This window comes from Lemur catta, chromosome 5 (genome assembly GCF_020740605.2).
Source record: "Lemur catta isolate mLemCat1 chromosome 5, mLemCat1.pri, whole genome shotgun sequence".
In the NCBI taxonomy this organism is placed as follows: domain Eukaryota; kingdom Metazoa; phylum Chordata; class Mammalia; order Primates; family Lemuridae; genus Lemur; species Lemur catta.
Genome location: NC_059132.1, coordinates 37543240 through 37571076, shown reverse-complemented (window position 1 = coordinate 37571076; position 27837 = coordinate 37543240). Strand labels below are relative to the sequence as shown.

The window sequence follows — 27837 nt, the reverse complement described above, 5'->3', positions numbered from 1 at the left end:
TATAGAAGTATAAAACTTAGAGCCATAAGGACTTCAACAAATTTACCCAAAGAACATAAATATCTGGAACTGTATTTTTCTACGCTAAAGTATGTAGTAAATGTTCAACTTACCTCAATGACATGATCCTGAAATGCTTTTTCATTAGCAATTAACTCTCTAAAGGTTATGATTCTGTCCTTATGTTTCAGTATCTAGGAAAAAAAGCATTTTATATTTCAGAGAAGGAGAGGAAATTAAACTACATTCTATAACATTTATAATAAAATCATCAAACCACACGCAGTTCAATCTCTGGTATCCAAAAGATAAACTGTTTTTACAGCTCTTGTGAGGAAAAGAGTTCACACAGCAGGCCTAAGACTAGCTGGGCTAAGAAAGGCCTACTAGCAAAGCTGCTCCTTGACTGGCATCTGGAGACTTGGATTGCAGGAGGGTTTCCATCATTCCCTGATATGAATGGCTCGTTGTGCCTAACCTGCTTGTCCGAAGCACCTGGTTAAAGCTAGGCATCTGCTTTCCTTATAGGGGGTCTGGAACTTCAGTATGTGCTAGGCAGAGGATGACTATGTGAACAGCTCCTAATAAAAACCCTGGGCATTGGGTCTCTAGCAAGCCTCACTGGTAGATAACACTTCACACTCACTGCTGGAGGGATGAATGCATCCTGAGTGACTCCTCAAAGATTCTTGGAAGCTTGAGTCTCATTTCCTCTGGAATATGCCCCAGGTGCCTTTCCCCTGGCTGACTTTGCTTTGCATCCTTTTGCTGTCACAAATCATAGCTGTGAGGACTACTCAGTCCTTCAGCTAATCGTCAAACTGGGAGTGGTCTAGGTGTCTCCAAGAATCTTATCCTAACATAAAATTGTTATTACAGTCAGGCTATTAAAGTTCTTCTTTAAAAGAAAAAAATAGCCAATTTTGTCTGGATGCAATTTATAATCATTTCTTGTTTGTTCATTTGTTCCTTCATACAATAATAATCTTAATATTCAATATTCAAACTTCTTTAAGTTATTAGTGAGGCAAAGTGTGCTGCACAAAATGTTCTATTCTTTATTATGCAAATTTTCCAATATTTAAAACAGAGAAAAAACATTAATGAACCCCCATGGAACTATCATTCAGGTTTGATAACTAACACCTAATAGCCAATAGCATTTATATCCCCAACCACTGCCCTCCCTCCTCCATCCCCCTTCACTGAATCAAATTGCTGACATCATATCATCTGTCAATATTTCAGTAACTAAACCAAAATTAACCAAAAGAACATAAATATCTGAAATTGTATTTTTGTATAACAAGATCCTCAATTGGACTTATTTTTGATGGCTGTTTACAGAAGTGGAGGCCAGTAGTTTCTCTGCATGACTGTGTTTATGCCTTGGTCCTTTCTTCTTCAGGTTAGCTAAGAGGCAGAAAGATTCCCCAGAACACCTCCAACATGTCCATTCAGAGAAGTGGTACAGAACTGAATTTGTTATAATCCAAGACACCAGGTTGTAATTTTACCCTTCAATCTCTGTACCACCAACCCAAGAAAAGAGTAATTGAAGAAACTCCAGGAATCTTTGCCTTACCCTTCTCCCATCTGAGAAATAAAACTGTTTTCAGTGTTTTCATTGTCCCAAGTGATGAAGTTTGTAAGAATGGCAAAGTAAACTATTCTTCAGGAATCAGTAGTGTCATGCAAAATTAAAAAAATAATCATACCAATTTTTTTGTAGATGAATGAGATTTTCTAATACAGACTTAAGTTGTAAAACAAGTCAAATGTTGAACATTATATTTCCTTGATGAGGGGCATAGTAAAACTAATGTGGGCCCCAAAAATAATTCTTAAAAGAACCTAAACTTGAGGAGTTAACACTTCACTATCTTTTATTTTTCTCACCAAAAATAATACAATTTTTAGACGAAACATAAATATAGTACCTCTTTATCTAAAATTTTCTTTTTAAGATGAAAGCTCTTCAATTTTTGCAGCATTATATCACTAACGTTCTCACCCTCTTTTAAATGTTCAGCATCAGGATTGGTGATGTCCTAAGGGTAATGGTTTGAGAAACTATATTAAAAGGTTTTTAGTAAAGCTAAAAGGAAGAAGCAAAAACATAAATGAAACAAATCTCCCTTCCAAAATAAGTGACCAAACCAAAGGAGGTAATTTCATATTGAAGTTCATTCTTCAATTACTCATCAGAAGACATCTAATAAAGGGTTAGTATCAAAGACCATTAAATCACATCTGTACAAAAGTTGTTATTGAGACAGACTAATATAGTTGCTGGGAAGTTAATACTCATCTATAATAACTATGCATGCTTACATATTCATATATACATCCCCCCTTCAGCTTAGTCAGTTTACAAATCCTAATTTTAAACAAATTGCTATACCTAACACCAGAACAATCAGACATCCTCAACAATACTGAGACTCTAGATATTTCAAAGTTACCCTGAATAAAAGTACTTCTCCCAATATAACTTAGGGGTCAAAAGTGCATGGGTTTGTATCTAAGTTGTGTGACTTAACCATATGTGAGAACTTGGACAAGAAACTCAACTATTCTAATTCTCAGTTTGATGAAAATCAGCATAGTAAACTTAAATGCCTCCAAGGATAAAGTGAGGAAGTCAGTAAATACTTGCTGAGTGTCTGTTACAAGTTTAACCCAGGCAAACCCTAACATGCCTACTTACATACCAAGTCTCGGAACTTAAAGCCTTATGTTCTAGTGGGAGGGTTACTTACACAGAATAGGCAAACAGGTAATATTTGTTTGGGGTGGGATGAGATCTACTAAGAAGGCTGATGACAAAATCTATCATTGAAAGATCTGGTAGAAAAGCAGTAGGCAGCAAGTAAGACTGTGAAAGAACAGTAGCCACCAGGGAGTCAGAAGAAATCCAAGCAAATATGGTGAACAAGGAAATGCTTGATGGGGCAAGGTGGGGTGGAAAGTTTGTAGCAAAGAAGAATCTGTGCCACATTCAGATTCAAGTATTAAAAAACAAAATAGTAGGTGGACATAGTCTGTGGGCTACCATTTTGTGATCTCTGCATAAAATGCTTAACCCAGTTTCTAGCATTCAATAAATGCTAGTGTTCAACAAATTTTAGTTAAGATAAAACAGAAACAGCATTTGTGCTGGATCAAGAACATTGGAAACCCATGCCCTCTAATCATGGCTCAGATAAGTGCACTTAAGATAAAAAAAAAAATGTACAAAAATAGGAGGAAGAGGAAGAAAGAGCTAGTTTGAGAACCTATCAAGTGTATGCCCTTTAATATGTTCTCTTCATTAAATGTGCTTATAAGCTCCCAGGACAGCAGCAGCATTTCCCCATCTTAAAGACGAGGAAACTAAGGCGGAAAAAGGTTAGGTTACTTGACCAAGTCACACAGCCAGGAAGTGATGAAGCTAGGATTTGAACTGACGCGAACTGTACTTTTCATTCTACTAATATACACAGCTCCATACTCCCCTCCCTCCGCCCCCACCTCAAGCTCTATCTTAGATTGGGCTAAGAGCTCATTAATGTGAACAAACAATAATCACAAGTACAAGACTATTGCTCTAAGAAAGCATTCCTGAAATGTGAGAAGCACTAAATGAAGGGGTTCACTTGATGCCTTTATTGTTTACCTTATTACATTTTATCTTATACTTGTGGGAATCAGATGTTCAAGAAGGATAAAGTAGGAGAAAAGAAGGGCTGATACATTGGTTTAGGGGTCTTTATTTTGTCTTCCATTTTTTTCTTCCACAACTTAATTCTGTCACCTTTATTGCATTGCTTTTCTTAGTCCAGTCCTAATATTTTTTCCTCCCCTACTAAAAAATCTGATTTTTTTTTTATTACTTGGCATGTGAAAAGTCCTACCATCAGAGGCAGAAGACTGTGCATTTTGGAGGCCAGCTGAGAAGTTCTCTTCATATCTGGGGAATTCAGGCCCTCTTCTTCACAAGGTGGGCAATTCAGGAACAGGTTAGAATTTATCATCTTTGTATCCTACATGTACACAATTTAGATTTGTCATAATAAAGATGAGGAACCCAGAATACCCTTTAAGTAAAATGATGAATAAAATACCACTCTTAAAAACTTTAGGTGGTAATTCTCAAACTTTTTCATCTCAGGACCCCTTTATACTCTTAAAAAATTATTAAAGATACCCCAAACCTTTTATTTATGTGGGTTATAGATATCAATATTTATTATATTAGAAATTAAAATGGAGAATATTTTAAAATATCTTTTTTCTAAGTCATTTAAATAATAATACATCCATTATGTATAAATTTAAAGAACAATTTTTTAAACAATGCCACAATTTCTAAAACAAAAAATTAATGAAAATATTTTTGCAAGTATTTTTAAATGCTGGCTTAATTGAAGATAGCTGGATTTTCATATTTGCTTCACACATTCCATCAGCCATGAGAGCAATTTACATAATCATGTCACATAGCTTCTGGAAAACTCCACTGTACTCTTGTGAAAGAAGGAGGGCGAAAAAGAAAAAAAGAAAATAATGACAGTGTAAAAGTCAATAATGTCTTAATAATACTATGAAAATACTTTTGACCTCACAGATGCTCTTAGGCCGTACTTTGAGAAAACTGACCAACAGTTAGTGAAACACAAATCTGTAATCACAGTAAGTATGAATTTGGGGGTGTTAGAGAAATTGATTAGTCAAAATAAAACAAAAAACTTTACTTTTTAAAAAGAAAGCTCAAGAAGAAAATTGTATACCATACTAAACTTCTGTACAGTTAAGCTACTTCAATTCAGAGCTTACCAATTTAAAATTTGTCACAATTTGGTTAGGAGCTAAACTTAAGGTCATCTTTGCTTAGGTCAGTGGTTCTCAAAGTGTGGTCCTTGGATCAGCGGCAACAACACCACCTGGGATCTTGCTAGAAATGTGCATTCTCAGGCCCCACCCCAGACCTACTGAATCAGAAACTCTGGGATAGGACCCAGCAATCTGTGTTTTAATAAGCCCTTCAGGGGATTTTGATGCATGTTCATGCTTGAGAATCACTGGCTTAGATCATTCTTATTTCTTAGAGTTTAGAGAGATCTTAGAATTGTTTACATTTAGGAGAACAATATTTTCCTAAGAACCTTTAAAAATAATAGAATTTTTTTACTGCAAACAATACTTATAATGATTACAAATTCATAAGAGGGTCCACTAAGGACATCTTCAAGGTAACATCAGTTCAAGTTATTATAACAAATACAAAAAATAAATTTATACATTTTTCTAGTTCAGATTAGCCTTCTTTCTAAGCAGTCAAAGTTAATAGGATTTTACTATGCATACTTTAACACAGGCCTACAAAACTGAAATAGAATAGGTGTGCTCCAGGTTCTGAAAATTATCACTTCCAGAATGTGTTTTTCCAGGTTCCTGGCTACTAAAAAAGCTTTTTCAACTGCAGATAATAAAAGATTGCACCCTCTCCAAACATATCAATATGAGGTTCTGATGCTGTTTTTAAATGCTTTATAATTTAAATAATATATGATATAATATAGGTTTGTTTGCCTTGTAAACTAAATATGCAATCGTATTATTTAGTTCAGGGGTGGGGAACCTGTGGCCTTCTAGGTCCTTAAGTGCAGCCTTTTGACCAAATCCAAATTTTATAAAACAAATTCTTTTATTTTTATTAATATACTTTTGTTTTTTATATTTTTATTTTATTTTTAAAATGAATGTATTTAAAATACCAAAGAATAAAATAAGTTTCAACAAAATAATCCTCCTAGATCGACCGGCACAATCAGAACATTAGTAAGCCACTAAATTGACGGCTGCTACACCCATGATTTAGTTCTAACTTCCCCCACCTGACTAGAGCCACTACCATATGAGGCTGGTTGGCAAGAATTTATGGGGATCGAGTACACCAGTCTGTTATCAGCTTTTGACAATGGTACACTGTGTTTCTGTTTGAAGTGTAATTTGTGAATAGTTGCATAGCTCTACACTATTTTTAAATTCTGTCTGCTTAACAGCTCATCATGTCAAAGAAGACCAAGAGAATGCCGAACGAAAAAAACAGATGTTTTAATGAGAATTGGAAATTACAATGTTATCTTGTTTCTGCTAAAGACAGATTTGCTTGCTTTGTGGTACTGCAATATCAACATTAAATAAATTCAATGCTCATTGGCATTATAACATTCATAAGGACCACAAATATTCTAAATTAGAGGGAGAAGCACGAAAGGTTGTATTGCAGAAATTAAAGATCAAAAGCACAAGCAAAGATGATTCTTTCAAGCAGCAATAAGACCTGGAAATAATGCCATTGAAGCAACTTATAGAGTATTTTATATACTCGAGGGAAAAAAGAGAAGCCATTCAGTGATGAAGAAACTGTGAAAGAATGCATTGTCAAAGTTGTAGCATGCTTAGACTCTGACGATGTTTCAAACTACAAACAACTGCCTCTTTCAAGGAGAACCATAACTGATTGGCAGCATGAATTAGCCTTCAACTTAACAGAACAACTTCATGCAATACTTCAAAAGGAAATATGTATTATTCAATCACTTTGGATAAATCAACTGATACTACTGACTCAGCACAGGTTTTATACTTCATTCAGGTCATAACAGAAGATTTTCTTTGCTACAAAGAGTTACTCACTTTGGACACTCTTGCAAACAGAACATGGGGAATAGATATGTTCAACCACCTTCAAGATAAATGTCATAAAGTTGGGCTGAATTTGGTAAATTTAGTGAGTGTATTCTAGATGGTGCACCTTCCATGACAGGAAAACATGAAGGGTTTATTGCACAGATAAAAAGAAGTGTTAACAGATCCAGATGCTCTCATTTCTTTTCATTCTATCTTGCATCAGCAAAATCTCTGTGCTAAAGCTGCTATTTTAAGTGACACTTTATAACAAGTTATAAGTATTGTTAACTATATTTGTGCAAATGCAACATCAGTTTTGTAACATGCTAAAGCTGAATGATGAGGTATTCAGTGTGGATTTGCCATATCACTCTCAAGTGCATTGGCTATTGTAGGGCAGGTGGTAGCCAAAATTTTTTGTCTACAAGAACAGATAGTTAAATTTTATGAAGAACGGAATCAGCAATGTGAATTATTGAGAGAAGATTTCTATAGGAATGCAGCATTTCTGTGTGATATCAAGTTAAATTAAAATGACTTGAATATTTCTTTTCAAGGTAAAACTAAGTCTATATATGATATGTGGCAAAAAATTGAAGCATTTTCATAAAGGTTATCTTTTTTCAAAACACTTCTTCAACAGGAAATTTTGGATGAACATTTTCCCCAGTTAGCAAAGGTCACTGATGAGCAGAATGATATATGTGAATCATTTGAAGAATATGCAGCTGTTATAGACCTATTAATTGGAGAACACAAGGAAAGGTTCACTGACTTTGAGAATCATGACTCAAATTAGCATTTCGGCCTCACCTAGTTGATACCACCAAGGCACCTAAAGAACTACAGATGGAATTGATTGAGCTGTCAGTAGATGACATTTTAAAGTCTTTGTTTGATACTAAGAAAGATCCAGTTGAAATATGGAAAAATGCAGAATACTCACACTTTCAGCAACATGCCCAAAAAATGCTTTCTTGCTTTTCAACCACTTACTGATACAAATCTATATTCTCCTACCTAACCCAAATCAAGATACCCTTAAGGTCACAAATGACTGATACCCATCTAGAGGATCAAACGAAACTGCAGACCTCCATGCTGCAACCAAATATTCAAATGGTTTCCAATAAAAAGCAGGCAATACAAAATCATTAAAAGGTTAGTTAACTTTAAAATTAACACATAGTTTTCATTTTTGAAATTATTAAGTACATAATAGATTTTTACAAAATAATGCACATTTTTAAGTATATCTAATTGAAGTTTCTTGAATGCAGCCTTTTTTGATTACAGCTAAAATTAATGCGGCCTTCCAACATGAAAAGGTTCCCCAGCCCTGATTTAGTGTTATTACTGAATAGGACTGACCACCACACTTCGAAAATCTTTTCTCAAAAGTCACTTCTGGGAGATGCTTCAGATGATTGGTAATGGGTACCCACATAATTCCCAGGTTAATTGTCACTTCTACCAAAATAATCACAAGACACCATGAATGGCTTTAAGTTGAGTACTCATGAACCAAACTTCTCCAAACCTGTGATGTATCTTCCTTTGTATATCTGTATGTTTTTTTGTTAATAATTCTTTCTGCAAACAAACATGTGTAAGTGGCATGGCTAAATATGCATCACTAGACTACTAGAAACTCTTGAAATTCTGCATAGTAGATTTGTAATCTGCATCAATACCTTGGCAATATCTGACTCCATCACTTCCTCTAATTGCTCCTTTAACTGAGCTCTCTCAAATTTTGGGACACAACCTTGCTCCTCACTTCTTGCAACCTGCTGCTTAAGTTTTGCATTTTCATTTTCTACTTCGTTGATGTGCTGCTGAAGTTTTGCATTCTTAGCCCTTTCATTTTCAGATACAAAATGCAAATTTTTAACTTCAGCGAGCAATTTCTCATGTCCAGATTTCAGTTTCTTTCTTTCTTCCAGGTTTTCCTTTTCACGTTTCTGGAATTCCTCCTGTAAAGAAAAGAACTCTTGTTCTCAGGTCTCTTTTTCCCTTTTCAACAAGTCCAAAGCAGAAGCTGTGGCCCTTTCCAATTTTCTTTTGAGTCGGTGCAGCATCTCTATCTCTTTTTCTTTCTCACTTAAGGTTTTGTCCATCTCTAAGCACTCACTCACAGATTTATTTTTTTGTCGCATTTCAGTCATGTACCTTTCCTGTAAACGCATATAATTGGCCTTTGTCTTCTTACATTCAAGGTGTAAGGCTTGCTTCTCATTTCTAGATTCCTGAAGATGTTTTTGGGTGTTAGCTAAAATCTCTTGCAAATTCTGCAATGTCTTTTTAATATCATGCTTCTCAAGGATTACTTTGTATTTGTCTTCAATTAATTCTTCAACATTCTCCTTTAGCTTACTTATCATGTCAACGAATACTTGCTGTTTGGTCATCTTCAACTGTAGTTCTTTAACCTTCTTCTCTAAATACAGGTTACTACACTGGAGGTCTTGGATTTGTTCTTGCTGCTGCCTGTTAGTATGTTTTAATTTCCATAAGACTTCATTTAAAGCCACGTCCTCTTCGCGAGGTTGTAAGCTTTCAAAGCTTTCCTCCATGTCAGGTGTCCTGCAGTTCTCCTGAGATGTTCCACTACTCCAGGAGATGCCTGCTGGAGACCAACTTGAGACAATGCCCGGCCTCTCCACACCCTCCGCTGTAACTTCATTTTGGTAACTGACCGACATCTCAGGAATCTCCCCAGAATTCTGTATTTCTTTTGAAGAAAATGCACTCTGTAAATTATAGTAGACTAAGTGTAAAAGAGTAGAAAGATCATGAGCTTTGAAGTCAGACAGAATTGACCTTGAATTCTAGATCCCTTTTATGGTTTCTTCAGCTATAAAATAACAATAATGCCTACTTCCAATAAAAATACCTACTTAATAAAAATTAATATCTAAGTATCAATCGCTAAAATGTATGTACAGCACCTAACAGCACAGTGGAGCACAAGCAGTAGGTATATAACGAGATAGATATATATTCCCTTTACTTTGACAAAAGAAAAATTAAACTTTTATACTTTCACCATTTTCTATGATACAAGCTTTTTTGAACACATACAAAATACTTTCTTTGACTTCAAATGAATTAAAACAAATAATAAATGTATCAACTACCTTACAGACTACAAGGTCTTTTTTGAATACTTTTTTTATTCATAACATATTATTGTATACATATTTTGAATACTTTTTTTATTCATAACATATTATTTATAACAATATATTATTGTATACATATTACTGTATACATATTTTGAATACTTTTTTATTCATAACATATTTATAACAATATATCACTTGCTCAAATGGCCTGTTTATTGAATGGAAGCTAAAGTAATGATGATTTTCCCTTCATGAAAAGGCTTGCATTAAATAAAATCATCATGAAAACTTTAGTTAGTTGGCAGAGAAAACCAGGTACAGTGTCATTTCATTTGTACATGCAGACTTACATTTATTTTGGGACACAGATTGATATTAGGGAAATATAAGAAGGAAGATATCTTTTACAGCATACACATGATGACGTTGTGCAGCAAATCCATAAAATAGAATGAGAAACAGAAAAAAGTTGTACTTAATTCACAAGTAGAATTTTTAAGAATTTTAACATATCAAGTGCTAACTTATTCATTAAGAATACTACCTTCTACCTCTGATAACTGGATTTTCAGAAGTAGTTACTTGAAAATATAATAAAAGTATAAATACATTATTTGTTAATTATTTAAGATAATATTAAAATTAATATGAAGATTTTAACTTACATAAAATTATTCTGAATTCTAATTTTACAATTACATGTTTAACAAATTGTAAGAAACAAATTCTGTCCATATCCCTATGTCTTTCTCTGAGATTTCAGTATTAAAATCACATTTTCAAACTATAATTTTCTAATCAAACTTTTAAAGTAATTAAAAATTAAAAAGACTTTATTTCTACACCTCTCATTTCTCCATATGGGGAAATAGTACAATATAAATTATTAAGGCATTATGATTTTTCAATAGACTAAACTTTTATCACCAAGTAATACATGCTCAAGAACAAAAATGAATAAAATAAAATCCACTCACAATCCAACTACTTATTCTGAGGGGTATCGAGTCTTTGAGTTGATGCTCAGTTTGACTGTTGTCGGCGTATAGGAATGCTACTGATTTCTGTACATTGATTTTGTAACCTGAGACTTTCCTAAATTTATTTCTCAATTATAATAGTTTCATGGCACAATCTTTGGAGTTTTCTAGATATAAGATCATGTCATCATCAAAGAGAGTTTGACCTCTTCTGCTTCAATTTGGATGCCCTTGATTTCCTTCTCTGTCTGATTGCTCTGGCTAGGACTTCCAGCACTATGTTGAATAGAAGTGGTGATAGAGTGAAACCTTGTCTGGTTCCACTTCTAAGTGGGAATGCTTTCAATTTTTCCCTGCTCAGTATGGTGTTGGCTATGGGTTTTTCATGTATGGCTTTATCATTTTTAGCTAAGTCACATCTATACCTAAATATGTTAAGCGTTCTTACCATAAAAGGGTGCTGAATTTTGTCAAATGCTTTTTCTTCATCTATTGAGGGAATCATATGGGCTTTGTTTTTACTGCTATTTATGTGGTGACTTACATGAGATTTGCATATGTTGAACCATTCCTGTATTTCTGGGATGAAGCCCACTTGGTTGTTATGGATTATTTTTTTGATAAGATCCTGAATTCGGTTTGCTAGGATTTTGTTGAGAATTTTTTTATCTATATTCATAAGGAATATTGGTCTGTAGTTTTCTTTTTTTGTGGCATCTTTTCCTGATTTTGATATCAGGGTGATGATGGCTTCATAAAATGTGTTGGGGAGGAATCTTTCCTTCTTGAACTTGTGGAATAATTTCTGCAAGATAGGCACCAGTTCTTCTTTGTACCTCTGGTAAAATTGAGGTGTGAAACCATCTGATCCAGGACTTTTCTTTTTAGGAAAGTTCTTTATTGCTGCCTAAATTTTGTTACTTGATATTCGTCTGTTCAGGAATTCTGTTTCTCCCTGATTGAGCCTAGAGAGGCTATGTGTTTCTAAGGATTTGTCCATTTCCTTCACGTTTTCAAGTTTATGTGCATAGAGGTTTTTTATAGTATTTATAGATGATATTTTGTATTTCCATGGTATCAGTTGTAATTTCTCCTGTTTCATTCCTGACTGAGCTTATTAGAGTCCTTTCATTTCTTCTCCTTGTTAATCTAGCAGGAGGCGTGTCAATTTTATTTTTTCAATAACTCAACTTTTTGTTTCATTAATCTTCTGTATACTTTTTTATTATCAATTTCATTTAATTCTACTCTGATCTTTGTTATTTCTTTTCTTCTGCTGGGCTTGGGGTCAGTTTGCTCATCCTTTTCCAGTTCTTTGAGACAATTCATTAGATTGTTTATTTGTGATCTTTCTGTCTTTTGGATGTAGGCATTTATAGATATAAATTTTCCTCTCAGGACTGCTTTAGATATGTCCCACTGATTTTGATAACTTCTCTCTCCATTATCATTTACTTCAAATAATCTTTTGATTTCCATCTTAATTTCCTCCTTTACCCAATAATCACTCAGCAGAAGGTTGATTACTTTCCATGACTTTGTGTAGTGATGCGAGTTTCCGTTGGAGTTGATTTCCAATTTTATTCCACTGTGGTCTGAGAAGATGCATGGTATACGTTCCATTTTTAAAAAATTTGTTGAGACATGTTTTGTGACCTAAGATATCGTCAGTCTTAGAGTATGTTCCATGAGCTGATAAGAAAAGCATATACTCAGTGGTTTTTAGGTAGAATGTTCTGTAAATGTCAGTCAGGCCCATTTGTTCTAAAGTTCTGTTTAAATCCATTATTTGTTTGTTTATTTTCTGTTTGGAAGATCTGTTCTATTCTGTCAGAGGGGTGTTGAATTCCCCAGGTACCATGGTGCTGCTGTTTATCATTTTGTTTAGATCAAATGTGATTTGCTTTATGAATCTAAGTGCACCTGAGTTAGGTCTGGAAATAAATAATTAATTCAAGGAACTACAAAACACAGTGGAAAGCCTCAAGAACAGGGTCGATCAAACAGAACAAGAAATCTCAGGGATTTATACCTAGACAACCCCAAAGATTCTGCCATGAGACTATTGGAATTGATAAAAAATGTTCAGCAAAGTTTCAGGTTATAAAATCAGTGTACAGAAATCAATAGTGACAGAAATCAATATATGACAACAATAATCAAACTGAAAACCAAATCAAATATCCTTCACAATAGCAACAAAGAAAATAAAGTACCTGGGAATATATTTAGCTAAGTAGGTAAAATATCTCTACAGGGAGAACTATGAAACACTGAGGAAGGAAATAGCAGAGAACATAAACAGGTGGAACTTATACCATGCTCATGGTTTGGCAGAAGCAACATTGTTAAAATGTCTGTATTACCCAAAGTGATCTATAGATTTAAAGAAATGTCTATTAAAATACCAACCTCATTTTTTTGCAGATCTAGAAAAAAATAATCCTATGCTTCATATAGAACCAGAGAAGATCCTGTGTAGCAAAAGCAATCTTAAGCAACAATAACAAATTTGGAGGCATCAATTTATGAAACTTCAAGCTATACTACAATGCTATAGTAACTAAAATAACATGATACTGTAACAAGAACAGAGACACAGACCAATGGAACAGAACTGAGAACCCAGATATAAAACCATCCTCATATAGTCATCTAATCTTTGACAAAGCATACAAAAACATACACTGGGGAAAAGAATCTTTATTCAATAAATGGTGCTGGGAAAATTGGGTAGTCACATGTAGAAGACTGAAACAGGACCCTCACTTCTTACCTCTCACAAAAATCAATTCACGTTGGATAACAGACTTAAACCTAAGGCATGAAGCTATAATAATTCTAGAAAAATATTGAGAAAACTCATATAGACATTGGCCTAGGCAAAAAATTTATGAACAAGACCCTCAACGCAATCATAGCAGCAACAAAAATAAATAAATGGGATCTGATGAAATTAAAAAGCTTCTTCACAGCCAAGGAAACTATCATTAGAGCAAATAGACAACTTACAAAATGGGAGAAAATATTCTCATGCTACACATCCAAGAAAGAGATGATAACAAGAATCTATATAAAAATTAAGAAATTAACAAGAACAAAATCAAACAATCCTATTTAAAAATGGGCAAAGGGCATGAACAGAAACTTTTCAAAAGAAGGCAGAATAATGGCCAGTAAACATATAAAAAAGTACTCAACATCTCTAATCATCTGGTAAATGCAAATCAAAACCACAGTGAGATATCATCTAACCCCGATGATAATGGCTTTTATCAAAAAATTCCAAAGCAACAAATGCTGGTGTGGATGAGGAGAGATAGGAGTACTCTTACACTGCTGGTGGGACTACAGATTAGCACAACCTGTGTGGAAAGTAGTTTAGAGATATCTCGAAGAACTAAAAATAAAATAACATTTGACCCAGCAATCCCACTACTAGGCATATACCCAAAGGAAAAAAAAGACATTTTACAATAAAGACATCTGCGCTCAAATGTTTATGATAGCACAATTCACAATTGTGAAGATGTAGAGTCAACCCACTTGTCCATCAATACATGAGTTGATTAATAAAATGTGGTATATGTATACCATGGAGTTCTATTTGGCCACAAAAAACAATGGTGATCTAGTACCTCTTGTATTATCCTGGATAGAGCTGGAGCCCATCTACTAAGTAAAGTATCACAAGAATGGGAAAACAAGCACCACATGTACTCACCACGAATTTGGTATTACCTGATCAACACTTATGTGCACATACAGTAGTAACTTTCATCAGATGTTGAGCAGGTAGAAGTGGGAAGGAGGAGATGGGTATGTTCACACCTAATGGATGTGGTGCACATTGTCTGGGGAATGGACATGCTTGAAGCTCTGACTTGGATAGGGCAAAAGCAATATATGTAACCTAAACTTTTGTACCCCCGTAATATGCTGAAATAAAAAAATTCTACTACCTAGAGAACAATACTGTTATCATCTTACTCTATATAACCTATTCCAGACTTTTTTATATTGTTAAGTTGAAAATTAAATCATACAGCAAATTTCTGTAATATCTTTTTCCCACTGCTTTTTTATGGTATTGTATATTCTATGCACCATTATGTATTTAACCAATATTCAAAATGTGGAAATTTTAGTAGTTTCTAAATTTGGATTTTTATAAACAACTTTTATTATCTGCCTCATTTAGCTTATTGCTTAACCAAATAACTGAATAAATTACAAAATATAAATCCTTAAAGTAGAAGATTATGGGGCCTTTATTAAATAAATTTAAAATTAAAATTGACCATGTGTAGGATGCAAAATAGTAACATACTAACAAAGTAAATTTTAAATTATAATTAATAAAGAATATACTGTGCGTAGAAGTACAAACTGGCAAATGTAAGATTTTGTGGCCTGGTATTTTGAGTAGAAAATCATCTTTGAGACATAGTGGACCATAACCTTGCAGTGTTTCAATGATAAGAGAGAACTCATGATGAAAGAGCATGATATTTGATAGCACTAATGACTAATGTAATAGAAAATTGATTTCCTAACTCCTTTCCCTTTGCATAGTGCCTTTTATCCGAGAATGAAAAGGAATCAATATGTGAATATCTCAGTATATTAGAGGCAGCCAAGTGCAGAGAAAATATCATTCAATTAGCAATTAGAAAACCTGATTTCTTAACCTAATTGTGCCACAAATGAGTTTAATGACCTCGGGCAAGTCATTTGGTCTTTCCTAGGTTACCTTCTTCATCCACAAAAGTAAATGCTATCTAAGATCTAGAAATAGATTTAGTTAATCCAATTTTGAAATAAATTCAAATAACAAAGGAATTATTACATTCATTGAATGCTCTTTGATTATGTTTTCCAAACTGTCTTCTACAGATGGCCATTTTCCTTTTGTAATAACTAATGTTTTTGGTAGTTTAATATATGTAAGCATTGTTCTCATAAAATGCTTATAAAACTCTAGGTTGGTACTGCTGCTGTTTTATTTTATAAATGAAGAAACTTATTTAAAGGGAGGTTAAACAATTTGTCCTGTTGCACAGTGATAGTGAGCAATCAAGCTAGGATTCAAAGTCAGACAGTCTGATTCCATAACTTGGGACTTTAATCATTACCCACACTTTCTTAAATGTGTATTTTTGCTTAAATAAACCTGGGAAACACTGGCTTCAACAGAGTGAAATTAGTGGAACACAAGACACTTGGGAATATTTAATACTTATTTTGAATATCCAGGAGGGACATCATATGCAGAGCTGATAGCATTTATTTTGACCACTGAAGCCCTACACAGAGAATACTTAACATGCAGAAGTTCTCAAGATACTTTTTGAAAACACTGACTCTTGAGTATTAGCAGAAATTCCAGTGGTACTTGTATTAAAGAAGATCTGCATAGGAAAAACAATTTCTTAAGTAATTTGAAAGAATAGTAGTTAAAGATGGAAAAAAGTATCTAGCGATTTGTTTTCCCATACTTTAATTCTCATTTTCCATTTTTTCTTTTTCTAGTACCTTTTAATGCAAGAAATATTACCAGTGCATAAAAGATGTGTTTACTAAGGGAAAACTGGTTTCAGGATGGGAACTGTGGTTATTAATCTGGGGAGATATGGATATTTTTACACTAAAACATTCTTTTCCAGCGGTCTTGCTTAGGACATCTCCATTGTGAAAAACTTTGTTTACTGTTTCTTAATAGCTCTGAAATTCAAATATTTATTGTTAGAAGGGTATTTTCTATAATATATTATAAAGCAAAAAAAGTAGACATAATTTATAGCATTATCATGTGAACCTCTAAATACTTCATTTTATATTCATAAAATAAGCAAGCTGTAATAAAAACAAAACCACAAATCTTCCAAATCAGATACATCATAATTATCTGAAATATTCTAATTATTTCTTTGAAAGAAAAAGACCTACAAAAAAGTCACAAAATACTGAATGATAGTGTCAATAATGCATATAGACTAGGTAGATTAGAGTTTGATATATTTCATATTGATTTTTATTTTTCTCCTGGGACTCATAAAATAACTATAAGCTTATAAAATATCCCAACATTTGAATAGAAAGAACAGCATAATACAGTTGATCTATTATTTGTAGCTTCTGTATTTGAAAATTATCCTACTTACAAAAATGTACTTGAATCCTCAAAAGTGATACTGGATGCTTTTGTAGTCATTCCCAGACATGTGCAGAATGGACAAAAATTTGAGTCACCCAACTCACATGCTCTTAGTTCAGGTTGAATGAAATAGTGCTCTGGCTTCTTGTTTCAGCTTTCGTGCTGTAATATGGTTGCCTTCTATAATCTATTTACTGCCACATCTTTTGCATTTTGGGGGGTTTCTTGTTGGTGATTTTTCTGTTTAAAATGGCCCTTAATGGAGAGCTGAAGTGATGTCTAGTGTTCCTACATGCAAGACTGTGGTGTGCCTTATGGAGAAAATATGTGAATTAAATAAGCTTTGCTCAGGCTTGAGTTACAGTGTTGTTGGCTGTTAGTTCAATGTTAATGAATCAATAATGCCCGACATCCAGAAAAGGAGGAGCAAATTCACTGATCTGTATGTGGGGCCATTCTAGAAAGTGTCAGAGTAATACTACATTATGTGAAAGATGAAAAAAGGGGCTAAATTTGTGGATTCATGGGATAACATCCAGTACAAAAGTGCAGTGGACAGAATTGTTATGAGGCTGAAAACCAAAGTGATTTACCACCATGTTAAGCACTTTTTGGCTAGTACTGGCTGGTTCCCATGTTTCAAAGGTGATATGGCATGAAAAATGTTAAATCTGCAGGTGAGGCAGGTTCTGCAGATCAAGAAGTTGTGTTAGAATTTTTAAAATACCTGCTAAGTGTCATATAGGAAAAGTGTTCTGTATAAGAGCAGATTTTCGATGCTGGTGAGACTGGCTTGTTTTACCTGGACATTGGGAAAGGAACCTATATACTAAAAATGTTGCTTTTGTTGATAAAAATATTACTACAGGTTCTGAAAGCCTCTAGTCTGCATTACTCCTGGGTCAATAGTTCAGTATTTGCTAATCCAATGTTTGTGGTGACCTTATAGAACATAAATATTGTGAATAAAGAAAATTGACTGTATATATTTAAGATTTGGTTTCCAGATAGCTTCATGGCTTACTTCTAAAACTTATAGAAAGAGGTCCTGCAAATAAAATCTCAAGTATTTTCCTTGAAGCCACACCACCACCACCACTCTGGGAATTTAATGAAAAAAACAGTGACATAGAATATGGAGGAGTCAGATTATTCCCATTCCAAAATGATCTGTTTATACTAAGAGCTGAGAAGCCACGGTGCTACTTTGAGATCTCAAAAAAGAGGTAAAAGATATCACCCTTGGCATGAAAATCAGCATTCTTAAAGCAATGTTAGTAGAAAGAAGATCCTGACTTCCTCAAAGTGGATTCATGGACAGAAGACATCAAAGACTAGGCTGCCAGAGTCAAAAAATATGAGAAAATAGGACTTAAGGATGAATAAGATGCTATCTGATTTCATTTCCTTTGGATATATGCCTAGAAGTGGGATTGCTGGATCATATGGTACTTCTATTTTCAATTTTTTGAAGAATTTCCATACTTTTTTACATAATGACTGTACTAATTTACTTTTCCAGCAACAATGTATAAGGGTTTCCTTTTCTCTGTATCCTCACCAATACTTGTTACCTTTTGACTTTTTGGCAATATTCTTAGTGTGATTTTGATTTGTATTTCCCTGATTATTAGTGATGTTGTGCTCCTCTTCATATACCTGTTGTCCATTTGTATGTCTTTGGAAAAATTTCTATTTAAGTGTCTCTACTCCTTTGCCATTTTTATTTTATTTTATTTTTTATTTTTATTTTTTTTGAGACAGAGTCTCACTCTGTTGCCCTGGCTAGAGTGCCGTGGTGTCGCCTTAGCTCACAGCAACCTCAGACTCCTGGGCTCAAGCGATCCTCCTGCCTCAGCCTCCTGAGTAGCTGGGACTCCTTTGCAATTTTTAATTGAGTTATTTCGGGGTTTTTGCCATTAAGTTTTATGAGTTCCTTATATATTATATATTAAGGTCTTATAAGATCACTAACTCAAAGAGATACCTGGATTCTCATATTCAGCGGAGCATTATTTACAATAGTCAAGATGTGTAAACATCTTAAGTGTTTATCAGTGGATGAATGGATAAAGGAAATGTGAGTGTGTGTATGTATAATACACATAATGGAATATTATTCAGCCATAAAAATGTGAAAATCCTGCCATTTGTGATAACATGAATGACTTTGTAGGACATTATACTAAGTGAAATAAATCAAACACAAAAGGATAAATATTGTATGATCTCCATTATGTTGAATCTAAAAAATTCAAACTTATAGAAACCGAGGGTAGAAAGGTGGATACCACAGATCAAGGGAGTAGGGGAAATGGAAAGTTGTTGGTCAAAAGGTATGAACTTATAATTTTAAGACAAATAAGTTATGGAGGCTTGTTTTACAGCATGATGACTATAGTTAATAAAAATATGTACTTGAAATTTGTCAAGAGAGTAGATCTTAAGTATTCCAACACACACACAAACACACACAGACACAGTAACTATGTGAGGTGATAGATATTTTAATTAGCTTGATTGTGGTAATTATTTCCCAATGTATACATATATCAAAACATCATGCTGTACACTTTGCATAGATACAATTTTTATTTATCAATTATAACTCAATAAAGCTAATTTTTTTTTAAATACTACCTGAAACTCACTGGATATACTTGGACAATTTAGAAGGAGCTGAGTTTAATTTTTGTGTGATCATCCAGTAAAGTTTAAGTAATTCTCAGTCATATGATAAAATTAATCATTTAGTAGGTACTACAGTTTAGCAAGGCTTGTAAAACCTAGGATTATAATAATAGAAAACATATCAAATTTTATATGGGGGATAGGTTGTCATGTATAATTTAAAACAAGAAACATGTAAACTTTAAGCCTAAGCAGTTAGGATCAGGCACAGTGGCTCACACCTGTAATCCCAACAATTTGGAGGTCAAGGTGGGAGTAATGATTCAGGCCAGGAGTTTGGGACCAGCCTGGGAAATGTAGCGACACCCCACTCTCTACAAACAAACAAACAAACAAACAAACAAACAAACCAACAAAAAAACCCTAGCTGGGCTTGGTGAGGTGCACATGTAGTCCCAGCTACTGGGGGGGCTGAGGCAGGAGGATTGAATGAGCCTGATCTATGATCACATCACTGCACTTCCACCTGAAGACCTTGTCTCTGAAAAACAAAAAACAAAACAAAAAGAATGGGTATTTAGGCCGGGCGCGGTGGCTCACGCCTGTAATCCTAGCACTCTGGGAGGCCGAGGCAGGTGGATTGCTCGAGCTCAGGAGTTCGAGACCAGCCTGAGCAAGAGCAAGACCCCGTTTCTACTAAAAAAAAGAAAAAAAGAAAAAAAAAAGAAAGAAATTATCTGGACAACTAAAATATATATATAGAAAAAATTAGCCGGGCATGGTGGCGCATGCCTGTAGTCCCAGCTACTCGGGAGGCTGAGACAGGAGGATCGCTTGAGCCCAGGAGTCTGAGGTTGCTGTGAGCTAGGCTGACTCCATGGCACTCACTCTAGCCCGGGCAACAAAGTGAGACTCTGTCTCAAAAAAAAAAAAAAAAAAAAAAAGAATGGATATTTATATAGGAAAGCAAATCTGTTATTCAAGACAAAGGAGTATGGCTTTAGATACAGATATAGTTACATATATAGCTATAGATAATTATAAATTCTGATATATAACATATATTTATACATTACCTGTCTATATATTTATCTATACAAACCACAATATATCGATTTGGAAGTTAGGCACAGATATGGATCATTGAGCATAAGGATATAGATGATAATTTCTAAGGCAAAAATGTATAAGAAATGAGTGTTAGAAACAATAACTTAGGGAGTACCCACTTTAGGGAGTTTGTAGAAGAAAATAAATGAACAAAATAAGAAATTGGTCATAATGCTGTGAAGAACGTAAGGTAGAATATAATAATGTGGAATTAGTGTCATAAATTATTGATGTGATTTTCACATAAAAAGAGGTAACATACTGAAACAAGGTGTGTCATATTTAAGGCTGTTGGTGTACATCACAAAAATAAAGTACATCATATGTAACACTTGTGATTGAGAGGTGGGTGGAGGGATGATAGAAACCCAATGATCTAAGAAAAACTAGCTTTTTCCAAGGTTCCAAGTCCTACAGAAACTTTTTAAAAGAGTCCCACAGTGTTTGGTACTTGGTAAATATTCAACAGATTGCATTTATACAAAGAATGTTATTAGGACTATTTAAAGTAAAGCAAAGTGGCCTAAATAATATCATTACTCCGTGTTTGGAGTTTAAAGGTGGTGAGACACTGGTACCTCTCGGATCATCTTTGCACATTCCAAATTATCCTTGTTCCCTACAGTTTGTGTCCATCTTTCCTCCAGACCACCTTATCTTGTGGTTTTATCTTATCTCCTAGTGTTTATGCTTCTCTGATGAAACCTGACCAAAACTGGAAGATCCAGATTTGGGCCATATTTTCTGCTTCAGTGATACCCTGGCCATACCCCTATCTTAGCATTTATCAGATTGTCTTGTACATCCTTGTTTGTCTCTCACACTGCATTGAGAGCGATATAAAGCAAGAACCTCATTTATCTCTCTCTCTATTGCAATAAACCAGGGCTGTGCATTATGCATTAAAGACACTTAATATATGCATGCTAAAGTGAATGAGCCCCTTTACAAATTTATATTTACTTAAAACGTTTCCAAGAATTTATTTTTTAAAATTAAAGTACTTCAAGGAAGTCTAAACATGTTACTGCTTTTATCCTCTAGGGCTCATGTATGTAATAGTAGTAAGGTGAGCAGGTGTTTCATTATAAGGAAGCCCTTAGGTCAATTGCTGATGTATTTAATAAAGACTATTTTCACCCCAAACCATCTGTGAATCCTAGTTTTCATCATTCAAGGACTGTGGCTTTGTTCTTGATTACATTTGGGGCTTAATAGTATAATAGGCTATATCATCCCATAAACTTTAATCTATTATAATCCTTGCTTTTATTCTCATGATCAAACCCTCTGTTTTCAAAGCCTGTTTTGTCCCGCATCCTCATGCTGGCACTGGCAGTGCCACTGCCGCTCTCTGTTATTTTGAGCAAGACACGACCTCTCCAAGGGTATCAGGGATAATCTATGTTATAAACAAGATTATTGTAAGGGATAAAAGAACTATATGCGAATAAAGCTCATACAGCGTACTTATATAATATTTGTAAAATGAATATTAGTGATTCTTATTATTAGGTATCATTTTAAGGAAATGAAGAGCAATTTATGAGTGCCTGAACAATGCTATATTTAATTCAATGCTGATATATATACTTGGATATAATTTTTAAAAAAATCATTGCTCATCTGAAATTATGAATTTTTCATGGTTGTTACCATGTCTTTCTAAATGAAGAAATCACTTCTGACCACAGTCACATAATTTTAAAAATTACTAGTTTTCCATTGCGGGCAGTATGCCTGTAATATATTACAATCTTAAGAACACAACTTTCAACATTTGTAAGTATAACTTAAGCAATACTATTTACAGTGAGGACCTGACTCATTGTCTCTCAATCTACTGTTCCTTAAGAAAATATTCTCTGCAAGGGAGGTGTATATGTGACATTCTTTAATCAACTGTAAGTTAATGAAAAAAGAATTCCCAAGGAGAAAAAAGGATCTGTTTTTTTAAAATTAATCATGTATAGTGAGATTATATTACCTTTTTGGCATTAATTGAAATCCAAGTCTAAATGAGTACTGATGTTTCTATCCTATTCCCTATAATATGGATTCACATTTAGTAAGCTGTGCAATACCTGCCGAGAGATTCCTGCACTATTGCTAGGACATTGATACCATGGCTAAGACTAATAGCTTCTTGTTTTAGGAATTTCAGAATTCCCCGTCTCAAAGGCCTGCTTTTCATCATGCCCATTCGTGAATAACAAACTAACAAATACGGGGCAGAAATTTATGCCCATAAAAATCATTATGTGATTTTTAAGAACCAATATAATCTTTTTTTGCATGTATTATCAGGTATAAACCTTGTGAACCCATAAATGTATGTTGACTAATAAAACTTAATGATTTTTAAATAATCTGTATTGTGACACTTTATGGCATACTTTGGACAATGTGATTAAAAGTGACCAACTAATTAACATCATACCATGCCTTTCTCAGGATGGGGGGATGGGTAGATTTCCTGGGAGGAAGATGTTTAAAAGAAAACAAAAAGGGGTTAAGTAGGAAATTGTCATGGTCAGAAAACTTGTGTAAAAATCTGCGATAATTCCTTGACATTTTTAACAGATGAGTTTTCTCAATTCAGTTCCTCACTATCATTGTTAAACATCACCCCAAGAATCCAAAATGCTATTCCCCCTTTATCTGGGAGCTCAACATTTGTGTGTATCAATATTATAATTCTAACTAATTAGTTTATTTTAATTATAATCGATACACTAAGGAGAAATTTCAGGCAGCTAATCTGATTTATTACTGATTCTAAAAGCATTTGTCTTGCTTTTGGCAGTTGTGCTATCTCTGCATGCCCTCGCTTTGCTTGGCAGCAACTGTCAGGGTTGATATGACTGCTGCATGCAGGAGCATTAGCTGACAGTCGTCTTTCACTCCTGGTAAATGTGTGCCTGCAGTGTAATCACACGCATGTGGTCTTGTTCACCTATGAGCATATGTAGCATAAATATATTATGTCCATGCATATATATGAACCAAACATCACATCATGTGTTGATGCTAAGAAGTCTATGCGATAGTCTCTTTTGAAATGCCACTCTACATGAGGCTATACAAGTACCTTCGTGGGGAACAAACACTTCTTATTATGGTAACGATACTTGAGTGGTTCTAAAAAACCGATACGGTGGAAAAGGATTTCAGAGGCATGAGAGAATTTTTCCCAAGAGTAATATGTAAAAGTCTGTGATTCTGAAATATTACAGGCTTTGCGGTGGGGTGAGATTTCCTCATATTAAGTTATTAACAAAGACCTGCACTGGATGAAAATTCCAGTAGAGCAATCAAATGTAAAACTCTCCTATGATGCTGTTCGAACATATACTTGTATTCTAAAACTCCTCAATAGAACCTGACCCTGTTTTTATTGATAAATCTTTTATACTTTTTCTCATGAATTATTCAAGTAACTGTGTCAGGTGAGCTTATTCCCAGTGAGAGAAAAGGAGATCCTCAAATCACATGCCATTATTTCTTTCAGTAAAAACCAAACTCTTTTTTTTTTTTTACAATTGTATATTGATATAATGATATATGTTTTGGTGCTTTAACAGTCTTTATTGTTGAAATAAACACAATAGTTTGAAAAGCATTGGATTTGTTGAATCAATCTTAAATGAATTAACTTTCTCATGCTGTTGGTCAACACCATAGTCAAAAAGAATATGAATCTGTTAGAAATGTTCAACCTGTCACACTGATATGCTGGAGTCAGTACTGCTCTGAGAAGGAGAAAGAGAATTGAAACTGCTAACGCCTGTGTAATTGCATGATAAGGCAGAGACAGAGAGATGTTCACAAGTGATAAGGCCTGTAAAATGGCCAGAAATAAGACACTGATGTCTAGCAGACTGACTGCACATGCATTAAAGTAAGAGATAAAAGTTGTCAGATAGAATACATTTTTTAAAGCTAAATTAGCTTTAAAGGGATTAAAGCTGACCTTATTAAGCAATTGACTTCAATTACAGAAAAGTATCTAGTAGCAAGTTAAATAAATGTGAATATTTTACCATGGAACATGAGGAAGGAAAACCAAAAAGATTTTGCTAAAAGAGATTTTTATATCAATTTCTTCATCTATATTTGATTTTTACTTTTACTGATTTTTAGACTGTCATAAATAGAAGGGAATTTTAAAACACTCCCCAGTTTACAGAACAGAAACCAAAGAATCTGACAATCTCCAAAACCCACTGGGAGTTATAAGAAGTGCCTAGATTAGAAAGAAATTCTCAAGATCAATCCATGTTAAACATTCTCTACTGTGCTTTACTTTTTAAATGTCTTGTTTCCTCATATGTTTATTATCTATGCATTGTTTTAATATTTTATGTGTATATATATATATACATGTGGGACTTCAGTATGTATGTAATAAATACATTTATTTATATTAAAGCTGCTACATAATACAATTTTTAAAAGGAAAGGATTTGGTATGTATGAAGGATGAGTAATATGGTTAATTTTCAATAATATTTCTTAATATTAGGAATATTTAAATTCCAACCTCTTACCTATGTAGCAAAATTTAATATATCAAAATCTCTTTTTCTATTAACTCCCTTTAAATGTACACATCTACTATATGTGTCTACCAGGATAAAGATATTGGAAGGGTTTATTTTCAGGTAATATATAAATGGATTATGAAGCGGCAAAAATTTCACTAAAATCTACCACTCAGTAGAAAACTCCCACCAAGCTTTGTGTAAGCACACTCCCAGAGAAGCCTTTTAGGTATGTCTGTATTTATGCCGCCTATTATTTATTTTGATTCATGTTTTTGCTGTATTTTTTTGTACTTTTATCCTTTTAATGATACTAGGGAGTGTATTTCTCCTTTTTAAAAATCTTTTTATGGGTCACTTTTATAACTTTAAATAGCTTTTCTATTATTCTTTGCATAATTGCTAGATTATTTTATTGTTAGAGCACTACTATGATATGAGGTCATACTGCTTAGAACTAAGCAAATTAACTGCTTTGTGTACATATATATTTTCAGAAATGACTGGCATCATTGGCAGGCTTCCGCTGATGGAGAACACTCCCATATTTTTTTTTGACACAAATGTTTCCTCAAGCACTCTTGTCTTACTGCCTCTGTAGTAAGGAATCTGGCCTCTCCCAAAAGAGATATGAATGTCTTTGTCATTCATGTTGGCCTGCAAGACCTTACCTGATACTTTGTACTAACAAGATGACTCAGGGTAGGCTGGCCATAATCAATAGTCTTAGAGTGGAAACTGGCCATGTAAAAAAGACAAAGCATGGGATTTAGGGTGAACTTTTGTGTCACACCCTATCAGTCAACCTAGAGACTGATTTCAACCACATGGGCAAGTAATCAATCAATCATACCTATGCAATGAAGCCCTAATGAAAACTCTGAACACCAAAGCTCTAGCGAGCTTCGTGGGTTGGCAATACTCCATGCACATGGTCTCACATCACTACTGAGAGGGTAATGCATCATGAGAACAATGGAAGATTCACATTCGATGCCTTCCCAGACTGCCCTCTGCATCTCTTCCTCGGTTGATTTTGTTATTTTTTCCCTGTGATTAAGCATAACTGTGAGCATAATAGATTTCAATGAGTTTTGTGAGCCTTTCAAATGAGTTATTGAATGTGAGGGTGGTTTTGGAAAACCTGCAAATTTGCAGTAGGTGTCAGAAGGGGGGTGGTCTAGCATGGACTCTTGTTCAAACTGTACTTGGACACTAACTCCTTGCGATTGGGGTCAGAAGTCTCAAGCAGTCTTGGCAATTTGGAGGATGGTGCCCTCAACTGCTCAGTTTGCCAAACTTCAAACACTGCCCCACCCTCAGGGAGTTTCATGATTTACATGATTATTGAGGAATTTAGAATCTATAACTGTACTCTATCTTCTCAGAAATAAGATAATAATCATTCTTCTGAGCTCTTGGAGACTTTGCTTTGCTATGGCAAGTCACATGTGAAAACCACTCAGTGATTCTTAAATGTAAATATGGGATTCAATATAAGCAAGATCTTAATTAATACATCAGGTTTGCCTCCTGTCAACCTTTTATGAATAATAAAGCTTATAATATAACTTCTATCTTTGTGAGTACTTTTTTCCCCTAGTTATCCATTTATACTATACTCTTGGTCAGGAATGGGTTTTTATTTAGCTTCCTCAACTACAATGTATGCCAATTATTTATGGAGAAGATGTTTCCTTATCCATAAATAGTTTATATGTTATCTGTCTATCCACCTATCATGTATCAACTATCCAGTTATTTGTGGTTACAATGCTTCCTTAAGACAGAAGCTTACAACAAAATCTAATGATTTTTGGAGAGCAGCAAAATAATAACTTTGTTTTCGAGTTTGTTATTGAAAAATTAGACAAAATGTATGTTTTATTTTTTGTTATATAGCCTTTAATTTTGGACAAATGTAATAATGTCTTATTAAAGGCAATTTCTCTTTGAGATTGTGTCAGAAATCTGGGAACTGACATATAATGTAGATAATGAAATATATTTTAATTCAAAGATGTCCCATTTGATTTAATATTTGTGTTCTCCCCTAAAATATGGTATAGTCATTTCTGCTTAAGATATATATAATTTATCTATCTGTCTATCTATCTATCTGTCCATGAACCACTTAGAAAGCAGCTTTGAGACAGGTGCTGAGAGGTGACATAGCATGGGATCTGAGTGATTTGGTATCTGAAGAGAATTTTAAATGTATGAGTTGGAGATTTGTATCCTGAACATTAAACAACCATTGCTGTCTCATCTGGGACTATTCTGATTGTTCCGTAAGGAGCCTTGGAGGGTTTTGTGCTTTGGGTTCATGACAGTGTATGTAAAGTAAGAGTAAGCACTCTCTTTTTCTCTCCCTCTATTTTTTCCTACCTTCCTTCCTTGTTTAATTTGTTCCATGCTATTGAAATATATGACAATTCTATGGGACTTTCCACCATTAAAGGCTTATATCGTATTTTAGTTTCCTCTGTACTTATTTACATCCCCTCTGAATTCTATGCATTATTAGTCAAGGAAATTGTTTTAGTTATAATTGTCTCATCCTCATCTCCTAACAGTCTATCTCCAGTTAATAGCAATTTTTAAGAAAA

General features: G+C 34.1%; 1 protein-coding gene across 1 annotated transcript in view; it reads right to left on the bottom strand.

The window, feature by feature from the left end:
• The window catches only part of LOC123638760 (cancer-associated gene 1 protein homolog), a 151978-nt gene that overhangs the window by 37126 nt on the left and 87015 nt on the right, over nucleotides 1-27837 (bottom strand). Inside the window, 4 exon segments of the mRNA XM_045552590.1 lie at nucleotides 114-194; nucleotides 1941-2051; nucleotides 3876-4025; nucleotides 8373-9448. Of these exon segments, the coding sequence (XP_045408546.1) occupies nucleotides 114-194; nucleotides 1941-2051; nucleotides 3876-4025; nucleotides 8373-9448 (1418 nt within the window).